Below are 19,935 nucleotides of genomic sequence, written 5' to 3'. Positions count from 1 at the left end.
TAATATGACCTTATTGGTAGAGGTAGAGCAAGTCCAGAGAAAATATATCAAAAGAAAAGAAAAAAAAACATATAACCCTAAAAACCTATCAAACTTATAACTCGTTAATAAAAAAGATAAAATTATAAACTTCATTATATTTAATTAATATTTTTTATTCTATTATATGATAAAAAAAACTAATTTACCATCATTTAATAAAAAAAAAGATAAAATTAAATAAAAACCTAAAGAACATAATTAGAAATAATTTAAATAAAAATTCCCCAAGGATAGAAATTTTTTAAAAAAATCAAAAGATAAAAAAAAAAAATAGAAGTCCAAAAAAACCTCAAAGAGCCTGTTAGAACAAACCCAGACACGCTAGCCTAGACAATATTTTCCCTTAGCAACCAACAAGTACGCTTCATCCAACTGGGTTATGGGATAAATTTGTTAAGAAACACTTAAAAATAATTTATCAACCCAATTCACAACTATTTTAGTTGTATTTATAATATAACGAACACTTTCGCTTGAGATGAAAGAATGACGTGTGCAAATGCACACGGCATCAGCATACCACGCCTGCTTCCTGAGTAACGAGATTTTAACATTACAGAAATGCCAGCAATTAATGTTATCTACAGAACTCATCTTCATTTTCGAATCAGCAAGAGTAAATTGCCAAGAGGAAATAGAGATTTCATATCTTCTGAACTAGTACAGGTCCAGTGATTCAAGGACCCTGCGAGCTTGGATCTGTAAAGCCATCAACCTCTGTTCTGGATCTACTGTTGATCCAAATTGACTGGCTGCCCAAATCAAGGAGGCTGATTTCTCACCAAGGAGTCGCCTTACATCTTCATGTATTGATGGCATGGGGGCCCTTTCCCTCCCATTAAGATGGCCAATTAGTAGCAGCATGAACTCTCCACATTTCAACCTAATCGGAGGTAAACATATGCTTTGTTAGCAGTCAAATCTGAATTAAACGATACAGCTCTATCTTAAATTTATAAAAAAGGAACTTATCACTGATAAATCTAAAAAAAGGAATTTTCTATGTAATCAAAAGAAACGAGAAAAAAACATGAGCTTGCCAGAGTTGCAAATGAGAAACTTCTCATCTAAAACTGATAGGAATGTGCTCCATTTGTAAGTTTTATTAACTTGATCCTCAATTTATAACCCCCTCCCCTTCCTAGCAACAAAATATATGCCTTGCAGTTTTTTCGAAGTGCTCTACATGTTTCGCATGTCAAGAATTCTGTGTTTAAGAGGTAATTAAGTAGCTTGAATACAAAGAATGAACAGTTCCCTTCACTACATTATCATAAAGCCTCAAACTTGTTGATGTTCATGACAATCATTTGAAAACAAATTCTTCAAGTGTGTGCATGAGGGTAAGCTAAAAGTGTTCTCTTTCACTTTTGTAATCACTGCTGTAACTTGTTGCCATTTGCAAAATTTGCTCTACTTCTAATAACATCTTGGATATGACAAACAGTACTAATAGCACCATGCTGTACAGTGGAGGTAAACAGGGGTGATGAAAATTAATAAATACCTGAGATTCTCATCCACTTGCTTGTCCCTAATAACCACAGTTACTTCCTCAATACCATTACACGCTTCGAAATCCTGAGTGTATACAAGTCAAAGTAAACAGGGATGCTAAGTAGAGAAGAAATAATTTTCTTGATCAATTAACATCACGATTGACTTTAATGCTAGAAAATAAGGCCAACTCCTTTATATGGTTAGCACAACTGTTTTTCGAGGTCATTGTATCAGCCTTAACCAGGTAATTCATGTCCTCTAAAGTTCCATTATGCATTTAATTGACAAAGCCGGAATTCAGCCATATGGAACTCGTGGAAAAGCAAGCCCAAAGAGCAAATCAAGCCTAGTTATTTCATCCAAATTGATGTTGGGTGTATTGGTATATTCTTTATGTATAACATGTTAGAATTTCTGATCTAGTCTACAAAGTAGGCCCAGTTTAGCAATGATTAGGTATTATAATCGAATCACTTAGGAACTACTATAACCATAACTGAGATTAAACTCTAACACGGATGGAAATATTGATGTTGAGGTTGAAAAAAAGAGGCCTAATTCAATTCAAAACAAGATCAAGAAATCACAATCCAATTACAAAGGAAATGAAATATGAATAACTTCTCTAGATCTAGGGAAGTTCTAGGATTAAACCAGCATAATGTCAATAGCAAAGAAAAATTCCAGTTATAGTAGCATAGAATATTCATAGTGGAAAATAATAAAGAATACAAGAACAGAAAAATGTTGAAAGAGAATCTTGCATCAAGATGATAGTTTGAGAGACAAGCCCATGCACCAAAGTGAAGCAACAGAGTCTAATAAATAAAATAAAATAAACAAAAAATGTGCAACTACTAAACAAGAGCATCACAGTAAATCAAGTTCTTGGTCTTCAAGTTATATGAAACCCAACTATACTGTATCTCTGAAGCCTATAATTAAACTTGCACCTACACCAATACAAAATAGAAACACTCTGACAAACTAAAGTTAGAAATGCAGTCCATTCCAGAGCTGAACTAAATAAGGAAAAAGGAAAAATAGAAAATTGAATTAGTTAAAAGTGGTCTTTTCTCGATCCCACATGAAACATTGCATCATCTTTTCTAGCAGATGTTGAGCCTTATGACATGTTTATTGGTTAGTATGTAGATGTTTAGTGAAACCAAGTGGAAAGTTGTCTGGCATTGACTTCAACCCATGGAGGGAGAGTGTCACCAAAAGAATGAGACTTGCTAGTTTAAGCCAACTCATGCTATGATCATCTTTAATCTCTGCTTTAGGGGGGCAATGGCTTCCCTATCTAGGTGAATGAGCATACTTAGAACTAATTTTATTAACTCAACTAGCTTACAAGTGGCATCCACAAAATAACTATGCCATGGTCATCTTCAATCCATATTCCAAAAATGAAAGTTTGATTGCAGTTAACATAACCTAAATAAGCTCCCTGTAAACAATAACAAATGAGGAAAAGATGACAGAACCAATTAGGCAGACTCTTTTAGCATTTGCCTCCATTGGATACCCTTTCACATCTAGTTCGAAAAACTCTGAGTCGAAATATTTCAGAAGCAGTGTAGTTCAGAGTTTGTATGACATAAACGATTATTATGAATGATTTCATTCAATAAAATCTACCCTCATACTACCAAAATGTAAAACATGAATAAACTCAAATCAATACATTTACTAAGCTTGCTCTTAATAACTTGCATCAGAATGTATGTAATAGAAACCAATTGGCCTCTAAATTTAAACATGAAGAATGAGAATGATGGGACAAAATTCATACCATTTGATTGGGTGATGAATCCAACATTATCGAAATTAGAGCATCTAAACAAGCACTTTTCTCCAATACACCTCTAGTCGACAAAACCCGCATCAAAACCTACAAAATCAAAACCAAATGCTCAACGTTTATGCATAAACACACCACCAACACGCAGTACAAAATTCATTTTCTTTAAAATCCAATTCTAATAACCACCTGAATTGCCTTGTACTGATGAGCAAAAACAGTACTCTCTCTATGAAGCAAACAACAACCTTCCAAAACACGAAGCGCTAGCGCGATTTCTGCATCCGTCGAAGGACTCGTAATCCTCATCGGCTCCACACCAAACACGTGACTCAAACTTTCCACATTTTGCTCCTCCTCCCCTTCTTTCAGCGAATTTTGAAACAAAACCGGAACCACTAAAAAAATTCACCGATAAATAAAAATTACAGAAAACAAAGTAATCGAAAAATGCAAAGAAGTGATTCAGAGCAAGTTAGTTACCTTGAAGGTCCGGTAAAGATTGCGTTTGGCAGAAGAGATTGATAGTGGAATCTGATTGAGCAACGGATCTGAGGAAGTTAAGGAGAGAGCGGAGGCCGCGGAGGCGGAGGAAAGAGAATTCGGCGCGAGCATCTCTAAGGCTTGTACGGAGAGCGAGTGTTACTTCTCTATATAATCTTTGCTTGTTTAATGAATTTACTAGCTCATCCACCGCTGTTGCCGTGGCTGACGACTGTTGTTGTGGTTGCGGCTCCGCCTCTGACGACGGTTCTCTTGTTTCTTTCAGTGCTGCGCTCCACAATGGCTTCTTTAGATGCATTTTGGATTTGTCCGTCGACTGTCGTCCTGTGAACGGTGCGTAATTGGAGAGAGAAGCTGCGTTTCCTTTATAGAAATTTACGAAATTGCCATGGTTTAAAGTAAAGAACAACAGAAAAGTCAATCCCCAACTATGTAACTTATTTTATCAGGTCCATGAGTGAAGGTAAGGATGCAAAGTGATACAATTGCAATGACATCAAGCTGATAAGCATTTTTTTTATGCGTTTGTCTGTTTATGAAAAATCAATTCATTATATTTATCATTTATTTTGAGAAATTATATATTATATACAAATTATTTTAATAAATATTAGTGTCATGGTTTAGCACCAAATGTCAACACAGAGAATACAGATAATTTATCTATTAATACCTGTAATTGGTGAATTAAGTGATTTTTTGTATTGAATAGATGATTTTATTTATTGATACTTGTAATTAAGAAAATAACTGGTTTTTTATATTTTTTAATAATGCTTTAGATTGAAAAATTATATATATATATATATATATATATGATGCACTAGTTTTTAGACAAATAAATATTTTTAAATTATTTCTATTCCTTTTTATTTTAGAAAATTTTTTGTTTTTATTTTTATATTCAGTAACAGGTTTTTATAATTTTTTTATATAAAAAATTATAATTTTTTTTAAAGTGAGTTTGGGGAAAAATAAAAATTAATATTTAAATATTTTTTTATAATTAATATTTAAATATTTTTTTATATTTGAGTATTTTAATTTATATTAAACTCCTTTATCATTTGCTATCATTGCAAACAAACATGATTAAAAATTGATAAATCACCCAAGCTACCGCGTTTGTTCTTGATGTTTTCGTATGAAAAAACAGTTAGAATTATTATAATGCTTTTCACATACCAAAAGAAAATGGCATGGATTATTATCATTATTATAGGTTGATTTTTTTTTAAAAAAAAAAACAATTTTAAATATTATTATTTGGAAATTACCTCTAGAGATGCATCTGAAACGACTTATATAATTGGGAGACTGATTTGTAGTTTTTCCCACAATAAAACCGGCTACAGCCCGGGCTTTCTTTGTTTCGGTTCTTTTCATTCTCTTCGTCCGTCCCCTCTCCCAGAGGGAAAAAAAATCCCGACGAAGATAACGGCGTCGGTAGATTCTTTCCTTTTCTTTCCGATTAATGCGTTTTTCTCCAGGTTATACAATGGGATCGATAAGATGATCCTATTCTACAACGGCTGGACCTGATGAGAAACATCCATGGTGGGTTTAGAAAACTTCTTGCTATTGTGGATGTCACTAGTGTGGAAGACACCAAAAAACAATATTTGAAGAAATAAGTTCTTGATTTCTTTGATTTGATATAATTGCCATGGGAATTTGCAGATATGCTTAACGATCAGTCTTGAAATGTATCGGGAAAATGGAAGGATACCGGATGTTTATGGAAGCTCGATTCTGGATTTATGTCCTGCAAATGGTAAAAGAAGGTTAAATTAGCAATCAATGACACCACCGCGAGAATTTGGTAAATTTTGAATGCTATAAATTTTTAATTTGTTAATTATTATTATGAAAAATATCGTATATATTTAAACCAAATAAGATTTAATTCAAAAATAATGAAACGAAATTTCAACTGGATAACAGAGAATGAAATTTGAAACTTGTACAAGTAAAAATTCACTGCTTCCTGAGCTTCTAAACATTTTGGCAGGAGCAACACTGGCAACTCAAACCAAGTTAATATCATGTACAGAACTTTTTTCAACTCAAATTGAAAATTGCACAGCATATTAATTTGTCTATTCTGGGATTAAAAAAAAAAAAAAAGTTTATTGGGATTTTGGAGAATTATTAGACTGGGCTTGATGAGAGCAGCTCTTTCCCATTTCATGAACCCCATATCCTAATAGAACTAGAATCGTGGATCTTCAAGTTGGAATTCCAAACACATACAATCGAGTCAAAAATAACTCTGGGAACATCCATGGTGGTGAGTTTAGAAAGGTATTTGCTATTTCTAGATTTCCGCTTTAACAACTGATCTCTGGTTTTAAAACTGTAAACATGACTTGTTTTTTGAGACAGACATTGAAAGCAATCTTTGAACAGTAAACGCTTTGCACCATCACTGATTCCATACAATTGTCACAGAGACACGATAACCATCAGTGCTCTTGAATGTATCAGGAAAATGGAAGGAAGCCAGATGTACATGGAAGCTTGACTCTGGATTTATGTCCTGAAAATGGTCAAAAAAGTTTTACATCAGCAACCAAGCATATGAAAACCAGAGGTAAGCATAGCTTTGAGCAGTATATCTAACCGAAGTTGTATTTTTTTTTCATTGATGAGGGTAGAACTCAAGTTCGGTTACTTATCCTCGTCCACATTTTGTAGGAAACATTACGATCAGTACTAGGATGAATGTTTGTTGATATGTTAACAGTACGCAGTTGAAAATCAGGTAGAGAAAGGTTGAAGAATACCGAAATAATACCTGCAATTTTGAGGAGCTCTCCAAGAGGGCGATGCTGAAGCTCTTTCATTTGGAGGCAACGATGTGTAATTTTTCCAATCTTCAAGAACAATTTTAAGATCATGAACTTTAGTCTCCAAACCATAGCAACAATTTGCATGCATGGTACAGATCTTGTTAAAATCCTTGCCACGTTCACAAAACCCACCAAAGTAAGCAGTGTCTAGAAACCTCATCTTTAGTTCAATCTTTTCAAGGACACGATCGTTTTTAATCTTGTTCAATACATCTTGATCATGTCTGCCAGGATATGTTTTTCTAGACATGAACCAAAACCTGTAGAACAGAATCGTCCGGAGACTGGATCTAACATAGGTAAACCCTCCATTGGGTTGATTGCTTCTGTCTTTAGGATTGCCATAGTACTTGTCACATGCTATCTGAAAATCTACACTTGGATAGAACCGTGGAAATGGATTTCGAAGCCACATGATATCAGCATCCTGGAAAAGGAGATGAAGAAGTTAGATGGCAGAAAAATGGAGCAGATCTGGTTAAATCTCTTTATAATTATCAGAAATTAACCAAAAGGGTCTGTATCTATACCGTGAAAACAAAGCTGTAGCCCATCTCAAGAACAGTGCTCAAAAATTCTATTCTTCTCCACATCATCTTGAGGTAATCTTCAGACATGAAGTGTGCCTCTCTTGTAAAATTAAGCCCTTCAGTTTTGAGAGCGTAGCAATGTGGATGTATAGCTAAGCAACGAGCATGTGCCTTCTGGTCCAAGGATATTATCACCAAATTATTTAGGAGTTCTTTAGTCTCCTCTCCGATTTGAAAACTCTCCAAGAAGAGATCAAATATAGATCCAGGCTCTGCCCATGCATCATTCAATGTTGTTAAGATCACAGTTTTACCTTTCATGGATGCTTTATTCAAAACTCTCTCCAATTCCAAATCAACTTTCCTCTGGAAGGGCATGAAATACAGAAGAAAGTGTAAGAAAGTATTGCCGGAGGAAATGTTAACTGGGCATGGCCGCATGTCGCCGGTCCGACGATGAATTTATCTACGCTGACATGATTGCTGAGGTGATGGCCACCAAATGATGCAACATTTTTAACATATTAACTTGTTACCGTTGCGTCAGCAAACATGTCCTGTGTGGTCACTGTCATGCTATGATAGTTGTCGGTCGGACCTTGCCTGATGACTGAAAGTGTTTGTACCTCTTTTTCAACCTCACGGCGGCTTTCTTAATTAAAAACCACATTGTTTTTCTTCAAAAAACTCTTGATATTTATTTTATAATGTTTGTTTATATTAACCAAATCAATCAAAACTTAGCCGGATTAATTAGATTCTATCAAGTTAATATATGGGTTGGTTCAATAAAAAAATTCATCTTGGGTTAAGTTCTGAATCTTAGAATTCTAGATTTTTCAAGTTAATTTATCAGATCAAGTTTAACAACTATCATAATAAGATTAATCTCATTTACATTTACTAATTTTAAATTAATAAAAACTTAAAAAGCATATAAAAAAAAAATTTGTCTTCTTCTTCTTTTTTTTCAATTTTTTGTGTTTTTTTAATTGTTTATATTGATTTTTTTTTAATATGGAGCTGGTTAAAAATTTAGCTTTATAGTTTTTTTAAAAAAAATATTATGGATTGCTACAGTGTCACATGTTTTTTTTTGTTTTTAATGATTTTTTTTTTAGAATTGTTTTTGTCGATTTTATTTTTTTAATATTGAATTGGTTGATAATTTAGCTTCGTGGTTTTTTTCTTTAAAACACTGTGGATTGCTATAGTGTTCTCCCACATGATTTTTTTTTGTTATGATTTTTTTTAAAATTATCTTTATCAATTTTATTATTTTTAATATTGAGCTAGTTGAGAATTACAACTGTAAATTTTCTCATGAAACACTATAAATTGCTACAATATTTATCTGTATAGTTTTTTTTTCTTTTATTTTTTTTTGTTATGATTTTTTTCAAATTTTCTTTATTCATTTTATTATTTAAATATTAATTGGTTAAAAATTTAACTTTATAAATTTTTTCTTAAAAACACTGTAAATTGTAATAATTTTTATTCATATATTTTTTTATTTTTTTAACAAATATACAACAACACATAAATCCAGTTAGTGAGTGTGTGTGTGTGTAGCACGTTGAGAAGAGCAGGACACATAACTAGTTTCTAGAAATGAGATCGTAGTAATAATAAAAACACACTGTGCTTTGAAAAACTACACAAGAAAAGGCTTCAAATTGTAATGATTTCCCATCAAGTTGTTTCACCTTTAATTTTCGTTCACTGAATTTATGATGTCAATAATCTTTTCTTAAATATTTTTTATTGGATGTATGCTACGTAATTCCATGAGGAGCTAGATAAACATGGTGTACACTCAGCAAACCACGTCATCCATGAACTCATGAGTCGGAAAAAGATCTACACTGTCACAAATGAACAGTTTGACGTGTCGTTTAGTTTCCTTCCTCTTCTATTTATTTTGACTGCTATAAGACACGGCCTCGGCTAGTCAACTTTAGGGTGAGAAAAAAATTGAAAATTTTAAAAAATTAAATTATAAAAAAAACTGATTAAACCAATTAAAATTTTAATAAAATTGAATCCAAACAAAAAAAAACCGAGTTAAACCGAGAAAAAACCAAATCAAAACTGTCAAAACCCAGTTTGATTTTATTTCAAAAAAAAAATTTTTAATTTTTTTTTTATAAAAACAGAACCAACCCCCTAAATCAACCTCATGACCGGTAAACACAGGCTTGATCCTGACCAAGTCAGTAAAATATCTTAGTGTGTGTGTATATATATCCTTCAAAATAACATTATTTGAAGGGTTTTCTAAGAAACAAAGCTTGAGTAGATCTAAATTAATTTATCTGGTTAAACTAGATTAATTTACTCCATCTTTATAGTCAAGGTTTTGAATCGGTCAACGCTTTCATAACTATAATTATATTACAAAAACATAAGAAATTCATTTTCAAATCTCCTCCACCAGAAATTAAAAGGTAAAGATTTATAAATGGTCTGCTGAATTAAAAAAGACAGCTTAGATCCGACCTAGATAGGCATAATTAGCTGCCCCGGTTGTCTTTCCCCTTTTATATATATATATTGGCAGTTATTTGGCTTTAGCATTTTATTTACCTCTACATCGGAGATGCTCCTAGAATATATAAAATGAAGCCTTAAAAAATTATTAATTTCACGTTAAAAACATTTATATTATTTTCTTGTAAATGAGTTAATTAGATTAACCCCAGAAAGTCACGTCGTTATTGCAAGTTGGAGACAAACTAATAATAATAAAAATAATAAAATAGATTATTAAATTTTATTACTATAAAAACTATTGGTATTATTTCAGCGAGAAGACATTTCCTTCATGTTCCATCTCGAACCCACACTTGGCCCACGAAATGACTGGCCTAGAAAACATATAGCTGCTGTGACAACGAAGGGTTTGTTTGTGTGTGCATTGAATGTTTTTTTTTAAAAAAAAAATTATTTTTCAAAATTATTTATTTTATTTTTAGATATATACACACACACATAAATGTATTTATTGAAAGAGAAAAAAAATAAATGTATATTTAAAAGTATAAGTAGTGTGATTTTTTAAATAATTTTTTAAGATTTTATTTTACATCAACATATCAAAATCATTAAAAAAAATTAGTTTGATATTTTTTTAAAACCAAAAATATTTTTAAAAAACATCTAAAAATAGAAGTAAAACACTCCAAACACCCTTTATATTTTTATATTTTCAAGATAAAAAAAAAATTAAGACTATATTAGCTATCTCCATATTTTTTGTATTCTAAACCAATAGTTAAACGCTACCTAGGAGTTGTAGACTTATGGTGGGAGCAAACAAAAAGGATAAACTATGCTTTAGCCCCTGTCGGTTCATATTTTCAATGTTGATTTTATGGGATGATTTTGTGATATATTGTCATATAGAAGCATAGGTGTACAATAGCGGGGACTAGGGAGAGTTGGATCTACCTAAAATTCTTAAGATTCATGAATGGTATACATGTAAATGAATAGTGATTATGATTAATACGAGCAAAAAGCACATAATCCATCGCTGTCCTCCCAAGGATTTTCTTCACCTTCCGTCTATATATATGTAGAGAGAGAGAGAGAGAGAGAGAGAGAGCATGAGAGGAAAGTTTTAAGATGAAAGTGAAAGAAAAGGGAAGGGAAAAAATATATTAGCTATTCAAGATTCAAGAGCAAGATTGAAACTTTCTCAAAACTAATGGGTTAAGAATGAAGAGATTTAAACTTTAGGATCTGAAGTGAAGCAATGATGAGACTTTGGAGACTAAAATATAGTTTACCTAAAAAAAAAAAGAAAGACGTACAGAAATCCTACTGAGGAAGGTTGTTGACAAGTATCGAAGCCCCGACAATCGAGCAATAGTGTTCAATTCAACACCAAGAAAATGATCAATGATAGGGACTAAATCGAAGTTAAAAATACTTCAGCTAGCCAGGAAACAGAGAGGTTTGTATATGCTCTGCCTCTGAATCCTGTGCTGGAACGTGTTGGTGATGTTTGTGGTTTTGGTTCTCGGGCAATTTTGTTTTGGTTTCATGAGTGTTGAATTCAAGACAAGCAGCTATAATATGAAGCCTTGAAGAAGGTTAATAAGAAGAACCAGGGAAGAAAAGAAACAGCACCTTCCACTTATATTGAACCAGCAAGAAAAGTAATCAACACCAAACAAGATTTAATGAGGTAGATTTAAGCATTAAGAGATTATGAAAGGGAAACTCACCTTGTAAGTTTGATGGTATAACACGGAAAGTGAATCTGAATCAGAGGAGGAACCCAAGGAGAACTCGAAAGGGATGGCAGACTTGTACAGAACAAGGCAAGAAACTGCAAGAACACCAAGAAACAAAACTGTGATTCTGACAACCCGTTTGTGGATGAGCCCTGAAGAACTGTGCACAGGTCCATTCATGTTGTCGCCTCCAGTTCCAGTCATTTTCCCTGCAGATGATGATGAATTGCGCTTTGTAATTCTTGGTACTTTTCTCCAAATTAGAACTAGTCTATCTTGTAGTCTTTAAGGATGCATAGTTTGTCTGCAGGTCAAAACCTCGCTGCTCTCTCTCTCTCTCTCTCTCTCTCTCTCTCTCTCTCTATATATATATATATATATATCATTTCCTAGCTAGAGATGGCAAAATTTGGATATTATTTATTTATATATTTGGTTTACTTTTTTATTCTCTTTTTGATCCAGTGTATTTGTTGTAAATGTTGAGCCCTGAGCGATGAAACTATTTAGTTTAGAGCGTGTTTGGGAGTGTAATTATTGTTATTTTTTAAAAGTATTTTTTATTTAAAAAAATATGCTAATAATATTTTTTTTATTTTAAAAAGTTATTTTTAAAATTAACACATCAAAATGATTTAAAAATATTAAAAATATATTAATTTAAAAAAAAAAAATAAATAAAAAATTTGAACATATTAAAAAAAATAAATAAATTTTTTTTTTAATATATTTCAAAAATACTTTTAAAAACATTCCTAAACAGCCTCTAAGTCTTGGTCAATATTAGACGTGACCGCTGGTATAATTATGGTCCCAGCTAATAAAGAAAGACAGATAAACCGGAAGCAACTTGCCAAATAATTAAGAGGGAGTTTTTTTTATTTTTCTGTGTTTTTTTAATTATAATAATGTTAATAAAAGATATTTTAAAAAATAATTATTACTACATTATTAAATGAAAATAATTGCTTGCTTGATATCATCGAGGGTTCAACTTATGTAGGGAGGCTATTTAATAAAGAAATTATTTGTACATCCATTGATTCGGCTGGACGCCATTGACTTATTCAAGACCTGAAAAGAAAGAAATTTAATTTAATATATGAAAGTTTGTTTAATTAAGAATACTCCAAAGAAAAATTAACAGTTCAACCAAATACTTTTCCTTACCTAAAGTGCTATACATTGTTGTTGTTATTCTTATTTAGCGATATTGCGAGATAGATTTCAAAAACAATTTGTATTTACTTTTATTATAATTAAGATAGATATTTATAGAAAAAATCATGACTTAATAATTTATATACTATAGAAGAAAAAATAAAAGGATAATTAATTATGCAAAAAGAAGTACAACAAAAAAAAAAGAAATTAGATATTTTATTTTCATTTAATATTCACAGGAGAATATTTTTTATATATAAACTTTGCCTATCGTGTTCATGTATAATAATTCACGAAACGAAGTAATTGTTAAAATTATCATTTAATATTCATGAGAATATTTTATTTATAGTGAATTTTATTCAAAAATTATATGTATAATTAAAATGAAGGGAATAGAAAAGAGTGGCTAGGATTAGGAGAATAGGTATAGGAATGACAATTGATATTTATATTTTACTTATTATTTATAAGAAATTTAAATATTTATAAAATTATTTATCAGTTTTGGATATTTAATGGATACCAATTGTTTAATATTACTTATTAATAAAAAAACAATTAATATATATATATATATATGCGCGTGTTAAATGATAAATATTATCTATATATAAGTGTTTTATATCAATATTAAAGTGTGTGTGTGTCATATTATATTAAAAAAATTAAATATTTTAAAAATATATTTATATAATATAAATATATATTTTGGGTTAGATTCAAGCAATTTAATGTCAGACTTGATAATATTTATACCCTATTTATTATTTATCTTGTCCAAAACATAATTATATATTCGAGTCAGGTTATGTTAATATTTATTAAAATTCAGGTTAAATTATAGATAAGCTTGTACTACTTTTCTAGAATATAAAGCTTAGTAGACAAACAATACATTTAATTTTATTTTTTATAAAACGGACGATGCCGTTGTTTATTTGAATAAACAACATGCCATCATCGAGTTCAAACTATATAAATAGCTTGTGCTTTGTCGTTTGCAGATTTTTTCCACACTTATTTATTTCAATTTAATATTATTTTTGTTTAGTGTGATGAGTATGTATTTTACTTTATTGGGTGAAGCTAGTGTGTAAGCTATTTGTTTTTTATTTTAAAAGCTTTTTTAAGATAATTTGAATTTTTTAATTTTTTTTACTTCAAATTATTTTTTTATGATTTTAAACCCTTTTTATATATTGATATTAAAAAAAATTAAAAATTAAAAATATTTTAATTTATTTTTAAATAAAAAATATTTTTGCAAAAAAACTATACAAACTACCGTAGTAACAAACGTGCCCGCAGGGGACGATATGGACCGACACTTGGACGAATTCATTTCAAGCAAAGGAATCACAGCTTGCCAGCTACTTAATTTTGACACTTCTATTCTGGAAATTAATTAAAAGATAAGATTTCGTGAATCACATGAATAAGATGGGATGAATTAGGCTTCAACAGGGACGGCTGAGGAATTAATTGCCCCATTAATATTGTTAATCAAAACAAAAGTATTCTTCCCATCACCTTGATTCAACAAAAATATAATAATTTAATTTGAAAATAATAGGTCCTTTTTTCATAAGATTGGAGAAGAATTTAACTGCGAATGATGTGTATAAAATCTAATTGGAAAATAATTTAATTTAATTTAATTTAATCATGATTTTGATGCAGAAAAACTAGATTGAATGCGACAGCATGAGGAATTGGATTCATTGTTGAAATAAAATAAAGTTGAGTGTGCATAATTGGACTGTGTGAAAACTCCGCCAGCAGGTTTGATGGCGTGAGGGGTGACTTTTCTCTTCGATTTCTCAATTGGCAACAGAAACCATACACTATGACGTGTGAATCAACTAGAACTTTTTCTAAACGGTGTCGTTTTCCTTAAAACAAAAAATAAGTGACTTAAAGCAAATATTAATTCATTTTGATCCTTGGTGTTAGAGGTTTGCATGAAATGGTCCTAAACTTCATTTGTGTTGAAACAAAGTCCCTTAATTGTGAGAAAGAGGAGATAATCAATAGAGAGAAGGGAGGAGAGAATCGGTAATTTGAGATTCAAAATAGTTTTTAAATGGTTTTTTAGATAATTACTCTAGGATGATGTTGCTAGAATATTGCATTTGCAAGACTCTAATTTTTTTAGAAAGCGTTTGAGAGGTTATATTTTAAAATATTTTTTTTGTTTTTTAAAAATATTATTTTTGATATTAGCACATTAAAACGATTAAAAACCATAAAAAATAATTTAATAAAAAAAACTCGAAAAAATTAATCAGCCTAGTTTTTAATTTTTATTATAGTTTTATTTTTTTAAAATTAAATCGGTTATTTGTGATTTTTCTATATATTCACATTGTGATTGTGAAATATATTCATAGAATATATTTAAACTCAAACATCAATTGCACACGTGGTGTTAACTACTGCAAAATATATACATATTACATTAAATATTTCCAAAATCAATATTGACTCGTTTTAATTTTGTTCACTTGGATTTTTTAAATTAATTAATATATATACAAAGACTTCTAATAAAAGAAACAACATGGTTTTTATTTTTATTATTAATCATCCATGGCAAGCATTTTTACGTTCTTAGTTATGGACTCCAGCCTTCATCTCTGCAACTTGCTTTGACTTTTTTTCTCATGTGAGGTAGCAATACAACTTCCTCAGGATGTAATAAACTATAAGAAGGGAAGCGATCCTGGACAACCACCAACTCCAGCTTCTCTGTGTGCTGCTGCTTTCTCGTCGTGCAACGACCATTTGCCCTAAACTTTCGTTGCCATTCCTGCAAACAAAAAAGTCTCTCCTGGGTAAACACAGCCTGGTTTTGGCTCCAAGAAATTTACCAAAAACATTATTATAAAGGTAGAGTGTATATTGTATGAGAAAGAAAGTTCGTCGTCTTCACCTTTGGCTTTGAGGCTGCTGGGGTTGTGCCTTTCTGTCAGCAGTCAAAAAGATCAAGATGAGAATCAGCTTGTGATAAAACAGAGAATCAAATTAATTGTGATTTAATTAAGGTGGGGTTAAACGACGTGCCTTTGTGTTAGCTGAGTTTTAGGTGCTGGCACCGCGGCCTCCTCCACCTGCGGTTTGGCTTTCTGGGTTGGAAGAGATTCTTGGGGTTTAGTTTTTGAAGCTGATGGTGTCTGTACGGATGGTGTAAATCCTGGGATTGGAACATTCCTTGCCTGTCATGCATAGTAGATAAATTAGAGGTTTAGCTTCCTAGGAGTTGTGGCTTTTCATGTTACGAACTGTCTAAAATAACCCACCAAATTCCTGAATTGGAGATTGTAAAAGGCTTCAACATATCTCTGCTTCAGAAGCTTCTGTTCCTTGTTCATCTGCCTCCAAAACCCGTAAACAGATCCCATGTTCAACACTTTGTTTGCATAAATCTTCCATGTATAGCTGCAGGACAAGAAGTATGATTAGTTACCGGTGGAAGTTTATGTCTGATAGTTGGCAGCGTTGTGAGTTCACCATTCGTAGATGCGTTGGAGACCAGTTGCTGACATCTTGTTCCAATAGTCAGCATCTGTCTTGCACTTCTCGAAGAAATCTGCTATCTTGTTGCTAGACTCGTCTCCATTGTTGGGGTCAATGTGGAATCCTGAGACCCCATCAACAATAATTTCTGCTGGCCCACCTTGATTGGTGGCGAAGGTAGGTAGTCCACAGTTCATTGCCTCAATTACTGTAAGGCCAAAGGCCTCATAGAGTGCAGGCTGAATAAAAGCTCCCTTTGTATCTGCAATGCAGCGGTATAGCTCTCCGTTTCGGTACCTGTCAGATTGAGCTGCTATCCATCTGAACTGGCCCTTGAGTTGGTATTTGTCTATCAAGGAATGCATCTTTTTTATCTCCGCAATTTCCTCTCTATCATTTGACTTGGATGGATCAAAGAATCCTGCTACAACAACGAGATTCACCAGGTTTCTTAGCTTCGCATTCTTTCCATACCACTCTGTCAGCCCTGTAATGTTTTTCACTGTATCCAGTCTTGCCATGGAGAAGATAATTGGTTTCTTCTTGTCTGCCAGATATCCACTGTTCCAGGCATGTTTTCTTAATTAGTCTCATCACAGAACAATAACTGTAGGCTTTCTGTGCTAATGATAGCTTTAGAATCTTATCAGCGAAAGGAAACTTGACAAAAACTTACATGTGCTCATTGTTATCTTCATTCTTATAGAGTAGCTCTTCAATGGCAGGATGAAAAGAGGTTAACCGCTTCTGTTTCTCGGTATAGGGGAAGTAGACAGTTTGGTCAGCCCCAGGGGAAGCAATGTTGAACTTTGGATCAAAGACATTGATCCCTGACACGACACGGCAAAGTCCTGGCATGGTAAACGCCACATGGCTTTCATACTGTCCTGGTCTATCCTTGCTGAAATTGAAGCAATTTTCTTAGTTGGAAATGCAAAATATAATGGTCAATAGGTCTGCTTAGAGCTGATGATAGAAGGTAGAAGGCTAACCTTCCTGCAATTTCTTGATATGTACTGGTTATGATAAAATCAGCAGTATTCATCGCAATCATGTCTGCTGTGAATTGACAGGAAAAGTGGTACTTGGGGTCTAATTCCTTCAATTTGACATCAGAATCTTCGTACTTAGTTTTCTCCAAAGCATGAGCAATGGTTCCCTGGAATTACAGCAGGCCGGATTTCACAATAAATATAGAAGGTGGGTTAGTCTTCGTTCTTTAACTGAAAAATGTGGAAGTTAAATAAGAAGTGATCAGCTTAAACCAGAGTTATGCCAAGTTTCTGAGCCATTAGGGAAGCCACCAAGTTCCCATCACTATAGTTCCCAATCAAGAGATCAGGTTTACAGTCCATGTATTCAAGGACCTTATCAGCAGCATCCTAGTGATTGGTGATGAGCCAGAGAGAAGTACAAGATTATTGCAGTCAGTATGTGTTCAAGAAAAACAAAATGAAAATCATAGAGGGAAATGGAGGCACATGCCTGAGCAAATCTCTCGAGGTAAGGGTATACATCGAAACGGGAGACCCATTGAGGGAGAACCCCTTTCTCTGTCTTGAAGGGGACCCTAACAATGTGGGAGTGTTTTGTACCGAAAATAGGCTCCACCTCCTGGTTGCACTTTGTCCCTCCAGCCTGTGGTATCAGTCGTGTTATCTGTATACAATTAAACAATAGAAAGAAGGGAGAAAATAATTATCTTGAATCCAACTCTTTAATTGAGTGAATAAAGATAAAGTTTGGTGATGTTCATATATCTGCCTCACCACAAGAATTTGAGGCTTCACGCTAAGCCCTTGCTGCCTTATTTTAAGTAGCAGTTCTTCCTCTAATGCTCTTACTTGATCAAGAATGTAAACAATCTGTGTCATGTACATGCAGATTAGTTTACTACACTGTAATCATGGATTATTATATAATCAGGCCATAATTAAAAGTGTGTGGGATTGTCTTACACACCTGGCCACCGGTATCTGGCAGCCCGAGGACATCCGACTGGCCAAAATAGCCGTGAGGAGAGAAGATCACAATGTTGAACATGTTGGGAATCCTGCTAAACAGCAACTCCAGTTTCACTGGTTCTGGGGCTTGAAGTGATTCAGAAAGCATCCTCATTGTCTCCTTGACTCTTTCTGCGGTGTCTCCCCATCCCCTCTCAAAGCCCAACCTTTTCAGGCTGCATATTAATTTACAGCCAGCAATATAAGACTTGCAAGAGAAAAAATTTCAACCAACATAGATGTTTTATGGAAGTAAGGAACTAGATAAATGACCTCTGCTGGAAATCCTGATATGGGGCGTCTTTAGGAAATGCAGAGACAACTACTTCAGCTACAATCAATGCTGCTTGAAGCTTGGAAACTGAATCTAGAGTTTGATTGATCATAAGATTCTGCATTTTACAACATGAGAGGCATGACCATTAGTTTCAAGAACTTGTTCCAAGACTAAGAATGGCAGATCACACTTATCATCTTGCTAATGTGAGGACAACTACCTCCCCTTGATGTTCGAGCGCTAACAAATAGTCGAGTAGAGGCTTTGCAGCATCGGAACTCCCACGGAGCTTTGAGGACATGAACTTCGACATGTAGTTCAGTCCATTCCCAATAGAAGAAGAAAGAGTAAGGCGAGGGGTGGAGAAATCCATAGCTTCAAAATCTACTTCCAACGCATTTTCATTGCTCGCCCTGCACCTCCATGTAGCAGTTATTAGAAGGAAAAGCTATTTCAAAAATCATTCAAAAGATTTTCACTCGGACTTGTGCATACCATTTTTCATCGAAGATCATTTCCTTAAACTGCAAATATTCTGAAACGGAGATACCATCAACGCTCAAATCTTCAGAGTTCACTTTAACACATTCCAAAAAACCCGGATTCGGTCTTACAGCAAATGCCACAAAAGGTGGAACAACAGCTGCCTCCTGCAAATTGTTTAGATGAAAAGGAAGCGGTTTTAACTCTTAGGTCCACAAGGAAGCAGACAGGTGCAGATGGACAAATAGAGAAAGAAGACAGATCAAGAACATTACCTGAGTGGAACACAGGATGTAACCAAGTAAGCCTTCCAAGACCTTTTGCCTTTCATTCTTATCTTGTATAGATTTATCAACTTCATCCATTATATGTTGGCGCTTCATCAGCCTTCTCCCAGGAGCAACAAACCTTTTTTTTTTTTTTAAGCATCCCAGCGGAGAGAAATAAATAAGAGGATGTATAAATATTTCTAATGGTTCAGAACCAGAAAATAATGAGGAAGAATGTAATTAACTTCACCAGACAAGAACATTGAAGCACTCATGTACCTGGAAAAACATATCCTCATGTGATACCGGCTCTGCCTTAATGCATCAGGCATGCTTTCAGCAATTGTTTCGGATCGCTTAAGAACTGGTGCAGAAGCCATTTGAGCAGGAAAACGAATGATAACAGAAAAGGGTCTTTCAAAAGCAGAAAGATTGTGAAGAATGAAGCTTCTGTGTGTTTTAATAGCTGTGATAATGTGCTTATATATTCAAAAAATGAGGTGATGGAGATAGCTAGAGTTAGGCTAGGAGAGAAGGAGAAAGAACATTCTTCGTTAGAAAGAAATCTTAAAGAAAAGAAAGGAATGTGTGATTGATAGAAGAAGAATATTTAGATTTCCTTTTTGCTTAATATCTAAAAAGTGAAGGGAAGAGTTATAGCCATGCTAATCTTTCTTGATTTGGAAATGCATGAAGAGGACTGTCATATGCGTTTCTTCTTCTTCTTCCTAGAGGAAGGTT

At 33.1% G+C, this 19,935-nt stretch overlaps 3 protein-coding genes and 1 long non-coding RNA gene across 5 annotated transcripts; 1 reads left to right on the top strand and 3 right to left on the bottom strand.

Annotated features, from left to right (window-relative positions):
- Window positions 1-456: 456 nt before the first annotated feature.
- LOC118057274 (uncharacterized) lies at window positions 457-4,307 on the bottom strand. Its single transcript, XM_035069793.2, has 5 exons — window positions 3,833-4,307; window positions 3,539-3,747; window positions 3,341-3,439; window positions 1,550-1,623; window positions 457-925 (listed from the first exon to the last, which is right to left on the bottom strand). Exons 1-5 carry the CDS (start codon window positions 4,149-4,151, stop codon window positions 700-702), a joined length of 927 nt encoding a protein of 308 aa, XP_034925684.1. The 5' UTR covers window positions 4,152-4,307; the 3' UTR covers window positions 457-699.
- An 832-nt stretch (window positions 4,308-5,139) lies between these two features.
- LOC118057273 (uncharacterized protein At4g15970) lies at window positions 5,140-11,844 on the bottom strand. 2 transcript variants are annotated; one of them, XR_004688933.2, is made up of 5 exons: window positions 11,471-11,844; window positions 7,236-7,601; window positions 6,651-7,132; window positions 6,277-6,392; window positions 5,140-5,618 (listed from the first exon to the last, which is right to left on the bottom strand). XR_004688933.2 is itself a non-coding variant. In XM_035069791.2 (4 exons), exons 1-4 carry the CDS (start codon window positions 11,681-11,683, stop codon window positions 6,386-6,388), a joined length of 1,068 nt encoding a protein of 355 aa, XP_034925682.1. In that variant the 5' UTR covers window positions 11,684-11,844; the 3' UTR covers window positions 5,807-6,385. The 2 variants fall into 2 exon arrangements, 1 of the variants encoding a protein (XP_034925682.1); XM_035069791.2 differs by lacking the exon at window positions 5,140-5,618 and having other exon boundaries at window positions 5,807-6,392.
- LOC140954660 (uncharacterized) lies at window positions 5,275-6,678 on the top strand. The gene is made up of 4 exons (XR_012168096.1): window positions 5,275-5,410; window positions 5,534-5,675; window positions 6,341-6,446; window positions 6,551-6,678. It is a non-coding gene; the product is annotated as an uncharacterized lncRNA (long non-coding RNA).
- A 3,235-nt stretch (window positions 11,845-15,079) lies between the features above and the next one.
- LOC118057271 (sucrose synthase 7) lies at window positions 15,080-19,660 on the bottom strand. The gene is made up of 16 exons (XM_073404839.1): window positions 19,474-19,660; window positions 19,201-19,333; window positions 18,938-19,092; window positions 18,663-18,855; window positions 18,439-18,557; window positions 18,125-18,341; window positions 17,932-18,027; window positions 17,648-17,821; window positions 17,428-17,544; window positions 17,155-17,321; window positions 16,839-17,063; window positions 16,157-16,723; window positions 15,946-16,084; window positions 15,706-15,861; window positions 15,579-15,607; window positions 15,080-15,455 (listed from the first exon to the last, which is right to left on the bottom strand). Exons 1-16 carry the CDS (start codon window positions 19,572-19,574, stop codon window positions 15,308-15,310), a joined length of 2,736 nt encoding a protein of 911 aa, XP_073260940.1. The 5' UTR covers window positions 19,575-19,660; the 3' UTR covers window positions 15,080-15,307.
- Window positions 19,661-19,935: the final 275 nt, after the last annotated feature.

This window comes from Populus alba, chromosome 15, assembly GCF_005239225.2.
Source record: "Populus alba chromosome 15, ASM523922v2, whole genome shotgun sequence".
NCBI classification, from domain to species: Eukaryota; Viridiplantae; Streptophyta; class Magnoliopsida; order Malpighiales; family Salicaceae; genus Populus; species Populus alba.
The sequence above is the reverse complement of the archived record's forward strand: the minus strand, read 5'-3'. Positions and strand labels throughout refer to the sequence as shown.